A 14154-nucleotide genomic window follows, 5' to 3' on the forward strand; every position below is an offset into this window, starting at 1 on the left:
AGTATTCATGAGATAGGACAGCTAATGATTTTTCTGTCTGGTTTCAATATATTTCAGACATTCTTGGTTACAGAGTGAAAACTATAAAATCTTTGGTCTGTTGTTACTCCAAATAAGATAAAGGAAAGTCGTTATAGTTATCAGCATAGACTGTTAATTGTTGTCTGGTTAAGATACAATTGAGGTCAAGATTTCAGCACCTACCAGAAAATTCTTTCAGAAAGGTAGATGAGCTGAGGGCAAAGCTTTCAGTGTTCCATTCCCAGAGCTATGTAACTTGCATTAGCTTGTGGTCTCAGTGATGGGTGAATGGTTAAAGACTTTTCAGATAGTTGGACAGATGTAAGGTGACACCGAGAGAACGCAGTGAATCACTGTCACTGGTGAGTCTCCATCACCTGGGCTTCTACCTTTTCCATTTTATTTCAGTTGAAAATATCACAGAAGGGAGCGGCATCCCTAGTTTTTACAGGCCACGAGCAATCACTTGAAATAATTAAAGGAGAAATACGTGATTTTCTTCTCTCTTAGAAAACCATTAGAAGGTCACCAAGAGGAAAATCACTATTTCCTTTGATCTACTCTCAGGTTGACAGAGAAATATCAAATTAGATTCAGGCAGACTGTGAAAAAAACAACACGATGGACGATTACAAGAATTCAACTGCAACCCACAGCATCAAAGTAACTAGCCCATGGCTGGATCCTCTCAAGAGTGTGTTTCTGAATACTCCTCAAGACCTCCCTGAGATGCTCCTAATATTACCTTTGATCTGTACTATTGGAGGTAAGTCTCTCTCTCTCTCTGTCTCTCTCTCTCTGTCTCTGTCTCTGTCTCTGTCTCTCTCTCTGTCTCTCTCTCTCTGTCTCTCTGTCTCTGTCTCTCTCTCTCTCTCTCTCTCTCTTTCATCACTGGATATAACTTGCAAATGTTATCATAAAGAATTAAGTAAAGTAACAGGAAATTAGAATTTGTTCCTAAATTCATAAATTTATTACAACATTTTCAGTTGAAGGACTCAAACAAGAGTCTGCCCCTGGGAGGAGATATGTCATGTTTATCATCAGTATCCTTCACTTCGGTCAGGTTCAGAGAATTAATAGCTTAATTACTACTAGGTCAGAGTTATTGCTGAGTAACTAGTATAATTGAAGCAAATTGATGGAAAATAAAAGATTGGTGTAGAGTGTTCCATGGATTCTATCTAAGCAACAAACTTATGCCTGGTTTTAATAGAAGGAAAGAAGACTTCAAAAACTGAAAATGGTGGGTAATTTTTCACTTCTTAGACTTTATTAGTAAGAGTTATATTTTTAAAATTAAAAAAATTAAATGGAAGAAAATTTTATATTACTTACAAAACTTTTATTGCATTTTGTTACAGGTGAAAAACAAGGCTAAACAAAGTTCATATTTATTTTAGGGTCTGTCATGTGTAATGTGTAATGTATAACTAGTAATAGGTAACTAGATTTTTCCTGTTGGGGAAAATTGCAGCTAGGTTCTCACTGTTACTTAGCCAGGAGACCCCATTAGAGCTAATTACCTTTTATTACAGGATTTGATAACTAATCTGATCTCTGATTTATAGTGAGTAAAAAATTACTATAAAGCCAATGATGTCTAGAAATATTTTACTGAAGACTCTGAAGAAGTGGGCTTTACCATAGGAGATGTGTAACAGAAAATTGATACATTAGCCATCACATTGGCTTTGTGTGCATTAAGAATAAGAGTCTCAACTACAGGCAAATAGGAAATTAGTAGACACCATTCCATTACCTCAGTGTTAAGAAGTCATACAATATTAAAGTTTTATAGCTCTAATACTAGATTGTGTATCATTAACAATATATTTTTGCAGCATTTTTGAACATGCGCTTGAAAGACTTTCCAATTCCTCTTCCTGTGATATTATTTTTGATTGGATGCTGTTTTGAAATCCTAAGTTATACATCTTCCTGGGTATGTATAATAACTGAGTTATGGGTGCTAAATATAAGAATTGCATAAATGCAAAAAAGGCTAAGGAGAATTGCAAAAGACCATTCCCTCACCCACCAGACATGTAGTAAATGCTCGGAATGTAGAAAAGTAGCCATGTCTGAAAAGACAGAGCCCACAGTGTGAAAGCCTGTAGGTGATTCGGAGTGAGCATACATACAGCTACTGGGGCTGAATGGTAAATGAGCAGTGAAGCAGAATTCTAAGTTTTGACAAAAACTTGTCTAATGATGTAAAGTTCAGGGAGACTTCACCTTGCCTAGTGTGGGATTCTGGTGGCAAGATGATCTGTACTGATCCAATCTAGTTGTCTCAGTTAAGTGTTTTATAGGTACTGAAGGGATGGCTCAGTGGTTAAGAGCACTTGTTGCTCTTATAAAGGACCCAAGTTCAGTTCCCAGCAACAGCATGGTGACTCACACTCATCTGTAACTCCATTTTCAGGGGATCTGATTCCTTCTTCTGGCCTCCACAGGCACCAGGAATGCAAGTGATACACACACACACACACACACACACACACACACACACACGTGTGTGTGTGTGTGTATGTGTAATGTAGGTAAAGATGCATACACATAAAATAAAAATAAATAAATATTTTTAAAAATGTCTTATAGGATTTCCACAAGAAGAGATGTTAGTCTCTAAATGTAGCTAGGATAGGTTATATCAGGAAATAAAACTTGAGCTTTTTCCTAGAAAATGGAAGTGAGAAACAAGGCAAACTAGATTTAGTCAAGGCAGTGACATTAGGAAAAATTAGAATCATGTAAACAAGAGAGAATATTTACTCTAAGGAATAGAGACTTCATTCTTGACACATTAAATAGTACTCTAGTCCAGGAATTTGTTTCGAAATTTTTGTGTGAAAGACCATAGAGTAAATAGTTTATATTTTTTTCAGGGCCTATATCCTCTGTTGTAACCACTAAACTCTTACTCTTGTAGTTCAAATGCAGACATTCATAATATATAAATGAGGAGGCATAGCTGTGTCTCAATCACCAGATTGGCCCAAGAGCCATAGCCCAATGCCTGTCTTAGTGATTCAAGCCATTGTGTGAGAGAATTCCTCTGAAAATGATTGACTTTCTCAGATGTATCCAATAATATTCAAAAAACATGGGAAACATATATATATATATACACATAAGAACAGAAACTGAATTGTTATTGTGTGAATTGTTGAACTTATATAATCATGATTTTGACATAGTTTTTTTTTTTTTTTTTACTTTTTTTACTTATTACTTTTATTTTTGTGTTCGAGTGTATTGCCTGCATGTGTGTAAGTGCACCCATGACCTGCAATGCCAAGGGAGGTCAGAAGAAGGTGTTTGATCCCCTGGAACTGGTGTTGCAGACAGCTGTTAGCTGCCACCTGGGTACTGGGAATCCAACTTGGGTCCTCTGAAAGATCAACCAGTGCTCTTAATCACTGAGCCATCTCTCTAGCCCCAGTTCTTCACTTTTTAAAAAAGATTTATATTTATTTTTAATTACATGCCTGTGTGTGTCTGTGTGAAGCATGTGCACAAGAGTGCAGGTGCCTGCAGAAGACAAAGAGGGTGTCAGATCCCCTAGAGTTGGAGCTACAGGCAGTTGTGGGCTACCTGACATGGATGCTGGGAACTGAACTTGGGTCCTCTGTAAGAGCATAAGCACTCTTAAATAATGAATAATCTCCCCAGCCCCTTGACATAAATACAATTTTAAGTACTTGTAAAAATTTTACGCTTTGCTAATAACTCCTCCAAAGGAAGAGTTCCTGTGTCAAGAACTGGAAAATGCCTATGATTTGACTCTGCAAGCTAGCAAGCCTTAGTGTCAGTATTCTAGAAAAAAATACAGACTGGATCAGAGACAAAAGATTTTCACAGCAATAATAGTAACCAGAATGTGAGCATTATTCTGTGACTGTTCTCAGAACCCTGACAGCACAGGTAGAAGCCAAGAAGGCCAGAGGCAATCCACAATACAGATGAAATGTGCTGAACGAGTTGAATGGACGAGCATAATATAGCTTGCTAATATCAACTATGAGCATTAGGAGAAACAACATTAGATGTTTTATTAACTACATGCACTTTCCCATCTCTGTTACAGCTAGTCTTCTCATTCATCCACATGCATCAGTTATTCATGGCTATTTGTAATTTCCGGAATATGATCATTTATTCCTTTGTGAATTCTTGCATACGAAAGCCCATTTACTGGAAATCTTGTCACCCTCTCTTATACTTGTAAATCTCCTATGTATCCTTTACTACCCATGCCTGTATGTTTCTGATATCTGTTCTTTTCAAAAAGGACTGAGGATGTGTATCAACTCTCTCCTGTAACTGCTGATAATCAGATGAAAAATTCTGAATACCCAGCAGCATAAAGACTTCAGCATTCATTCTCCTATGCTGTATCTTTAAAAAGTTCTCTTTCTCTGTTGCAAGAGAGAAGGATCTCTGGCATGTGTTCTATACTAACAAATGGGTGACTATATGAGAATAATTGATTTTTATTTTACTAGATCCAGACATATGCAGATGCCATACAATGGATAGACCCAGACATATTTTTTGACTTAGTTATACCAGCAATTATCTTTAATGCTGCATTTGACATGGATGTGTTCATGCTCCAAAAGTTATTGTGTGAGGTAGGAATTCTTTTTTCATAATGCTATTCACTAGTGAACCATGTTATTTATTTTCAGATTCCCAAAATTTTTCTCTAAGATAGAAAACAAAGAAGATAGGAAATGTATAGGGTGATGCAGGGGTAAAGTCAGCATCATCTTTAACAAACAAACCATATATTGGCAATTCTCTAGCATATTGAAGACTCAGGGGAAATCATGGAGAGAAAAAGCAATCCTGAAATATGACTGGCAGAATTTTGTGTCAATTACAATTTTAGCTCTGATAATCTGTGAGAAAGACACTATGAAATGAAAAAGAAGTTGATTAAAAACTGTCATGTTTTACATTCCCACTACAACTGCCAGAAAAAATGCAGAAGTGCAGAAGGAAATTCAGAGAAGCAGCTTTAATCCCAGAATTAATCATTATGATTATTTTTATTGTGGGAAATTTGGACTGTTTTAAACAAAGACCTTGAGATAAGATATTAGAATAGCTTTATAGAAGAAGGCGATCACCTAAACTCTCTTAGAAGCAACATATTTTACCTCAAAGCCAGACATACTCTGTTAAAACAAATGACAAGAAAAAGTGGGGGGAGAGGGAAGAGGAGGAGAAAGAGGTAGAGGAGGAGGAGGAAGAGGAGGAGGAGAAAGGGGAGGAGGAGAAGGGGGAGGAGGGGGAGGAGGAGGAAGAGGAAGAGGAGGAAAGGGAGGAAGGGGAGGGAGAGGAGGAGGAGAAAGAGGAAGGGGGGATGAAGAGAACTGTGAAAGTGCTTTAGGTTGGATCAGAAGATCTAGCCTGAGCCACTTGCTACATTTCTGTTGAGGTGTAGGGAGGGTTAGCTTTAGTAAGGTGAAAGGTGAGTCTGATGGCACACTCATGTGTCTCCCATGAGTGGTAGCCAGTTGTCTGTCTTTAATAGCTGTGGACACCTGCTTTTCAAAATGGGATGCAAAAGCAACCTGATTTTCCTTCTTTAAAAATATCTTTCAGATACTCTTAATTACAATTCCTGGGTTTGTGATCAATTACACCTTAGTATTTTGTTATCTTCAGTCTGTAAATAAATTGTCATTGAAGACGATCGCATGTTTACTATTTTCAACTGTGCTTGTGAGTTCAGATCCTATGCTGACTGCAGCTGCCATAAGAGACCTTGGTAGGTATCATTTTTCCTTTCTCCTTTCCCTTCTCTTCCCTTCCCTTCCATGCCCTCCCCTCTCCTCCCCTCCCCTTCCCTCCCCTTTCATCCCCTCCCATCTCCTCCGTCTCTCCCATCTTCCCCTCCCCTCCCTTCCCTTCCTTTCCCTTCCCTTTCCCTCTTTCCCTCTCCCTTTCCTCCCTCCTCCCCTCTTCCCTCTTCCTCTCCCCTCCCCTCTCCTCCCCTCCCCCCTCCCCTCTTCCCTCTTCCTCTCCCCTCCCCTCTCCTCCCCTCCCCCCTCCCCTCTTCCCTCTTCCTCTCCCCTCCCCTCTCCTCCCCTCCCCCCTCCCCTCTTCCCTCTTCCTCTCCCCTCCCCTCCCCTCCTCTCCTCTCCTCTCCTCTCCACCTCTTCTCTCCCTTTCTCTCTCCTCTCTCTTCTCCCCTCCTCTCCCCTCTTTTCCCCTCTCCCTCATCCCACCTCTCTCCCCTCTCCCCTCCCCTCCCCCTTCCCCTCCTCCCTCCCTTCCCCAGGAATTGCACCTGGGTCCTCTGTAAGAGCAGTCAGTGCTCTTAACTGCTGAGTCATCTTTTCTTTTTCTACATTAAAAAAAGAAAAAAACTTGGTAGCTAACTCACCTTGGAGTTACCATGTTTTGTTTGCAGTATATGAGTGGTTGGGTGAGGGACTGGACTTGGAGGACTAGCACATTCTTGAAGCTATGGTTGTAACAGAAGGAAATGCCAGACAAAAATCATCTTGAGTGGTGTCCAGTGTGGACTGGAACAGAAGATTGCGTGGAGTCTTTACTGTCCAAGCATCTACCTTGAGTCAACAGAAAAGTTCTGGGACATGACAACACTGCATACACATTGTAGTAACCTTTCCTTTGTTCAATATTCCTTGTCCTTTGAAGACAGTCATTGGGATAAATGCCATTTTAAAGTGCCTTTGTAGTCATTGCCGCCAAAATGAAAACTCAAAAGCAATGAAATCACCATCACGTAGTAGTTGCAGCATACATTTTAGGATAGATAAAACCTCCATTAGGCAAACCTCTGATGCTGTTAATTGAGAAGAGCAAAACAATCCAAAGTCTCAAAAAGAATTATAATAGCTCATTATCCCCCCTTAGTCACTTTTTAATAATGAGAACCAGGAAAATTATTTTAAATGCAATATTAATCTGGAATACTCATGAATGCCCACAAACACGTGTGCAATGATACCACCTATGTCTTTTCAGTTTTATTTCCACTGTGTGGAAAGAAAAGGGGGCAGAGTTGTTGTTAACAAGTAGAGACACGTAAATACATGAACCAAGGAAATCTGACTCTTCAATACAAGGAGATTAAGAGAGTAAAGTGAAAGCTTATTTATTTTTTGTACTGATTTATTTTGTGGGACTGAAAATGGAATCTGGGGCCTTGAACATGCTAAGAAAGTGTTCCGCCACTGTGCTATACTTCAAGTGAGGCTTTAAAAGAAGGCTGTGTTTAGCTGAGCTTGGTGTACACTTGTAACCCTGGAAGCAAACTCTGTACCTATTTTAATTTCATGTTCTTGTTGCTTAGCAGTCCACCAATTTTCTAAAGTGTCTTTGTTAATTTCATTAATTGAATTAGCATATCTTGCAAGGTTTTTCTCATAAATATTAGACATCTTTCCATTACTTTTGGAATTTTATTGTTCTTACTTTGCATCTTCCAAAAAATGTTTTTTAAACCAGGTATGGCAGCACACACCTCTAATCCCAGCACTCGGGAGGCAGAGGCGGTGGGATCTCTGTGAGATAGAGGTTAGCCTGTTCTCTAGAGAGTCTAGGCCATCTGGGGCTAGAAGGAGACCCTGTCTCAAAAAGACCAAAAAACAAAGTGTTTTCAGACTGATGAGATGGCTCAGAAGTTAGGATCACTGCCTGCTTTTGTAGGGGACCTGAGTTCAGTTCCCAGCAGCCACATGGCAGCTATCAATCATCCATAACTTCAGTTCCAGGGGATCCAACACCCAGTTCTGACCTCTGTGGGTATTACACAACACAGGTGCACTTACGTACATGCAGGCAATATACTCATAAACATAAAATAAAAATAAATACATAAACTATTTTTAAAAGAATATATGGGATAGCTGTGTAAGTTTTAACTGAACTAGGTTATCTAGACAATATCTTAATATTTTACTTAGATTCCGTGTTTTAAAGCCTTAGCCTATAAATTTACTTCAGTCATCACTTTTTGTCTTTCCTTAAATTCAGATTAATTATAATGAATTCCCTTATGTAAGTCAAATAATTAGAAATGTTAAATTAGCAAAGTTCATTATATCATCATCAAAACTTTGAATGAGTTCTCAATTATCTGACTTACACAAACACAATGAACTGTAATTAATTTAGTGTTTAATTATGATGGACTAGACTTCCAGTTGGTAAATGACTAAAGTTCCATGAAGGGGCTTTTACAACATGTCTATAGTTTAGATACACAGGGAAATTGTGAGAAATAAATCCACAGCAAAGAATGTCCTTCAACTTCTGAATATAATTTTCATCTTTGAAGTTTTTCTCACCTAAAAATTTCTCTTTCTCTTTCTCCTTCAATATACATAGGTCTTTCTAGAAGTCTCACAAGTTTAATTCAGGGAGAAAGTCTACTGACCTCTGTTATATCCTTAGTTACATATAGTGGTGTTGTGAAGATCAATCACAGCTACAAACATGCGAATCAAACTCTAGGTAAGGATATTTTTTTAATTTCTTAAAATCAGAAGTGTTATTTTCCATAAGCAGTTGTGAATTTTGTAATAGCTTAACATAGATTATGCATCTAGAAATGAAATAGCAAGGCTCTGCAGAGTGAGTGAATCTTTAGGAGCACATGTTCCTTGCTTACCATCATTTCCTTCTGTAGTGAGGCTGGGGTGGAGCCTCTCACAAGGTTCTTCCTAAGAGCAGCATTCCACAGGTCTGGTCTGAACCAGGGTAGAAGGGGATCCTGTTGCTGCTGCTGCTTTTTTGTTTTCTGTGGTACTGAAGAGGGCAAGCCTGTAGTGCATCCCAGTGTATGAGGAGGTAGCTTCCTTTCTCTTGACCTTAGGACAGTCTCTTAAGAGATTAGTTAAGGGAGGGTGAGTTATGCCCCCATCTATAGAGCCAGAGGGTAGAGCTTGTAAGCAGGTGACTGCAAGGCACTCATTAGCTCTCTCTTTTCAACATCGCCCTGAATTGTGTGTCTTTTCTCCTTTTATGATATACATATGTGTGTAAATGATGTAACTATGTGACAATGAATGATTGTGAAGTACATACTTGTATAGTTACCAGTCAGGATATGAAATCTAGCATCACCAGCACTCCTAGAAGCATCTTAATGCACCTATCTGGTCAACCCTGTATCTTCCTCCAGAAAATTATTCTCAATATGTAGTTTCTGAATCAGAGGGTAGGAGAAAAGGATCCTCAGTGTTCTTCCCAGATTTCTATGGCTAAAAATATTTTCAGCGCAATACAAGGATGTTACTTACCTTCTTATTGTATTGGCACTTCTACTGATCTGGGAAAAGCAATGAAAACAGTCTTCTTGAGTAACTAATAGCACTCTGTTCCACTCCCTGGATTCTGAGGCCCTCTGTAGCATTGTCCCATTTCACAAGCACTTCTTACTCCTTGAGGAAGGAATGTTTAGAGCTGAGTATAAGGCCTTCAATCTGTAATCTCAGCATTTTGGAGATAGAGACAGGAAGATTGCAAGTTTAAGATCACCCAGAGCTGTTGTTCCATACCAACATGGGGTATGGAGGGACACCTTGTCCCAAATAACAAGGACAACAGTGTTTATGAGGTGTCTCCAAACCATGGAGGTGCCATACAGAAAATAATCCACTCTGTTGAAGGGTGATCCTTTGACTATCCCTGTTTCTCAGAAATGAAGAACATCCCAAGTGGCCTTTCCAACCATACATGCTTCGCTGTTGAGCATCCAGTAAGCTTATTTAACTGTATTCCAACTAATCTCCGCCTTGGCTATTCATGTCAAAACTTAGAAGTGTAGCTTGTTCTTTCCCAACAAGCCCATTCTGGTGACCACTACTCCCTCTTGCCCCTTTCTCAGATTCTTTGATCCAGGGAGCTGACAGATACTTCATTTGGGCATAAGAAGCCCCTGCTTTCAGCCTTTGAGAATTGTGAGGCAGAAATTGATGGATCTATATCAGTAGGCCATGGCAGTCTGGAAGCTCTGTGGTGAACCTGGAATCCCTTTTACACATAGCTACACCATGTTTACATGCTTCAAATTGCCATCTGTTCTGTATGAGAAAGTTAAACAGCCACACACACAACCGCCCCTTCCAAAGTCTAGAGTACTAGGAAAACATCTCAATAAACCACTCAGAGAGCTTTTACCTCAAAACTTCCTTCAGATACAGCATTCCTCAAAAGATAGTAAAGTAAGCAACAGAAACATTTATATATCCAGAAGCGTCGTAAAAACTCAAGAGTTGGGCTAGAAAGACTGCTCATCAGTTAAAAGCATCAGCTGCTCTTACAGAGGGCCTGGGTTTATTTCCCAGCCACCCACTTGGTAGCTAACAACCACCCAGTACCAAGGGATCCTCTGATGTCCTCTTCTGGCCTCTTTAGGCATTTCACACATGGGTGATGTAAGCAAAACAATTCCTATACATAAAACAAAAATTTCAAAAAAAACCCTTACATGTCACCCACAGAGAAACCATGAAACACAAAGAAGTGAGAGATAGAATTCTACCCTGCTCCAATTGGAGTATTGCGTATTGGCCACAGAATTTCTGAGACAATTGGAAAATATAATTGCAGCTGATCTTGTTGATAGTCAATGTAAAAGAGAGAAAAAGAAAATGGAATAAATAAGGCACTATGCCGACGTTCATTCATTTAACTGTCGCTGGACAGTTACTATTTGGTGATGTCCATTATGTGATAGTTGCTATTTTAGGACCTATCATTTCAGCCATGAACATAACAGACAATGCCTCCTCCCATTCATACAGAAACTCGTTGGGATCTTTTGTTTGCTTTTCATAGCTTTTCAGGGGGTTAGCTTTCAAAGGAATTTGCTTTGAGGCTTTTCCTGGCTTAACACATCTAGTCAGCAAGTATGTTACCTGTTAAAATCTGTTTTCCTGTTTTAAAGGAAAAAAGGAGTGTCAGACTGTTAGGGGGCTTCTAACTCTTGATTCCTGTATGCTTCTGAAACTAGCTGGTGTCCTTCTGCTCCAGTACCATGAGGTCCTGGTCTCAGCCACTGCCAGCTGCATGCTTAAAACTCAGGTACCTTCGTGGACCATTCATCGAATTCTCCTGCCATGTTGAGACTATGCCACACAGATATCCATCTTTCCTTCTGGCAAATCTTGAATCTTTGCTCTCCTTTTAGCTATGAGTTTGGGTCCAAGTGGGAAAGCATCCAAACCACTTCAGCAATCTTGATGATGTTCTCACCAGTAGATTTTTATGAACAAGGATTTGTGAAGGATTCTTTCTCCCTTATTCTGCTCCCTCAGAGCACCATTTCAGGATTTACTGCCCACATTTAGCTAGCACGTGGGAGGTGGAGGCAGAAGGATAAGGAGGTAGAGGTGTGAACTACATACTGAGTTCAAAGCTAGCCTGGCTGTGTGAGACCCTGTCTCAAAGCAAACAACTAGGGGAGAAAAAAAACAATAGATGAACAACTATCTTTTAATTCTGTAATTCCACTTTTAAGACCTACGAAAGAGAAGCATAAAGTTTTATGTATAGAAATATACAGTGCAGAATTGTTCTCAGAAGAAAAACCAAAATATCCAACAGTAAAGAAGTCATTGGTCAGTTTGATAGGCCAGCAAAATTTAGAAGGTTCATTTGCCAAGGACACTTTACTAGCTTCTTCTGTGTCACTCAGAAATGCCCTTTTACTGAAACCGTATATGGGAGGGAAAATTCTTTTTGGCTCGTTGTTTTAGGGGGTTGCAGTGCACCATAACCAGATAGCATAGGAAACAGGAACCGTCTGTGATAGCAGGAGCTTGCTACAAGGCGATGATCACATGGTAGCAGACCAAGAAGCAGGAACAGGTCAGGAATCAGGGTCATCCCCCATGACATACTTCCACCAGCTAGGCCTTACCAAAGGCTCTACAGTCTCTCAGAACAGTGCCACAAACTGGGTAACAAGGTCCGAAACATGAGCCTCTGTGGGACATTTCAGATCTAAGCCACAACAGACTCAGAAATATCCCTTTCTGTTTCCTAGCCATATTACATTGGATGCAGAATAGTTGTCCCATGAGCCTGGACTTCTTCTTAATCATTCCTGCGTTTCCAAGATCATGCCATTTGGCTTCACAGTAGGCACTGAGTAAATGCCATTGACTACAAGAAGCTCTCAAACTTATCAAACGTGCTTTTAGTAATTTATTTATGCATCTATGTGTTATTACATGTGTGTATGTGTGTAATTAAGTGTGTACCACAATATGCATGTGGATGTCAGAGGACAACTTGTGCAAGTCAGTTCTCTCCTTCCAATATGCAGGCTCTGGAGTCTGAACTCAGGACATCAGTTATGGCAAAGAGCATCTTTACCCACTAAGTCATCTCCACTGCCCCTTACTCTCAGTATTTAAATAGAAATGTTCTCATCTTAGACATAAGATAGTACCACATATAGTCCCCAGAGGTAGTGAGCTGTTTTTCAGGTAATATCATTTTTACATTTAATTGCATTTGTTTGTTGGTCACAATGGATATTTTGATAGACGTGCATAATGCAGAATGATTGAATCAAGTAGATCAGCATATCTATCACCTTGTTTGCTTGTAGTGTTTTATGGTGAAACATTTGAAATTTACTCTCTTTAATTATTTTGAAATATACTCAACGTTCTAATCGTACTGAACTTGAATTTTGTAAGGCAATAACTAACTTTTATTTAAAAATATGTCTGTTTCTAGTTCATTAATTTCAGTCCTGATTTTGTTTTACCTCTTAATAGCTGCTAGAAGAGGGAGACTCAGGTTTCTTTAAGAATGTGATGCTTGGTAGGTTGACCAGGCTCCAGTGTATAGGCCCATTCCCAAGAGCATTTGGGGAACACAAATTAGACTCCATAAGCCTTACAAAATAATAGAGGACATGTCATGAGGAGGTGGTGGGCAGGGTAGTGGACCTGAATGGAGATGGGGGAGGGGTTGGAATAGGACCAAAATACAGTATAAAATTTTCAAAGAATCCACAAAACATTTTGAAGATCTGTAGCTAACTTTTATGGAATAGATCCCCAAACTTACTTCTTCCTCATCTGAAAATTTGAACCCTTTGATCAGTGAATGCCGTTTCACTCCTCTCTATACCAACCCTCAGCCCCAGTAAACATCATTCTTCTATGGACCTTTATGAGTTCCATTTTGTTAGATTCTATACACACACACACACACACACACACAGTCTATATTAAATATTAGTTTTTTTAACATTTAATAACCACATGATTAGAAGAAGCATTTCATTATAGCTTTAACATATTCAATAAAAATTTCCAGAGCAAAGATACATCTCTTTCAAAAGTGGCTGTATATTTTTAGGTTCACAGTTGAATTAATACAGTTATACAATATTGAGCTCAGTATAAACCCTGTAAGACATAAAATTGAATGAATTTTTAACCTTTAAAGAAGATCTTCATTTCATTTTAAAATATGCTGTTTCCTACATTTTTAATGCTACTAATGCTTAGATGTTTGTACATGTGTCTTTCATCTCTATGTATCTGATTACTACTAGTCACAGTAGGTTACACTAGAATCCTTGCCACCTGAGTATGGATATAAAGTCATCAAGTAGATTTCAATGGTAATGTTTATCACTTCTGCCAACTAACATGAAGTAAATTTTTATGCTTCCTCCTCAAATATGTCTTTTCTTTTTAACTTGTTGATTTTTTTTGTGTATATCATACAGAACATCCCACACAATCTTATTCATCTATATACCCATTTCCCAAATGCCACCCTCCCATAGCCACTCCCCACCCACTGGAGCCCATATACTCTGTCATCCCTGTTACTGTCCACTGTGTTTTTGGCACCTGCAACCATTCCCCAGTGTTTGTCCATCAGCTGAATCTAGTCAGCCTATCTAGAGATCCTTAGTTTAGGAAGATCAGCCATTCCTCATCTAGCAGCAATCAGTTGTCCATATTCCTTTAGATAAGATTGGGGTCTACTGTCCATTTTCCCAGTTCTATGCTGGGTTACTGTCTGGGAGTCTTTTGGTCAACCCTGGCCAATAACTCAAAGGAAGGTATCTCCTGCCTGGAATTGTTTCTTGTTATGTACCCTTTATAT

At 39.2% G+C, this 14154-nt stretch overlaps 1 protein-coding gene across 1 annotated transcript in view; it reads left to right on the forward strand.

Annotated features, from left to right (window-relative positions):
* Nucleotides 1–642: 642 nt before the first annotated feature.
* The window catches only part of LOC103749717 (sodium/hydrogen exchanger 10-like), a gene marked incomplete at its 3' end in the record, with an annotated part of 27298 nt that continues 13786 nt past the window's right edge, over nt 643–14154 (forward strand). Inside the window, 5 exon segments of the mRNA XM_008852540.1 lie at nt 643–787; nt 1866–1966; nt 4533–4661; nt 5641–5806; nt 8398–8523. Coding sequence (XP_008850762.1) covers nt 643–787; nt 1866–1966; nt 4533–4661; nt 5641–5806; nt 8398–8523 — 667 coding nt within the window.

The sequence above is a fragment of the Nannospalax galili genome, unplaced genomic scaffold (assembly GCF_000622305.1).
Source record: "Nannospalax galili isolate Female #2095 unplaced genomic scaffold, S.galili_v1.0 scaffold266, whole genome shotgun sequence".
NCBI classification, from domain to species: Eukaryota; Metazoa; Chordata; class Mammalia; order Rodentia; family Spalacidae; genus Nannospalax; species Nannospalax galili.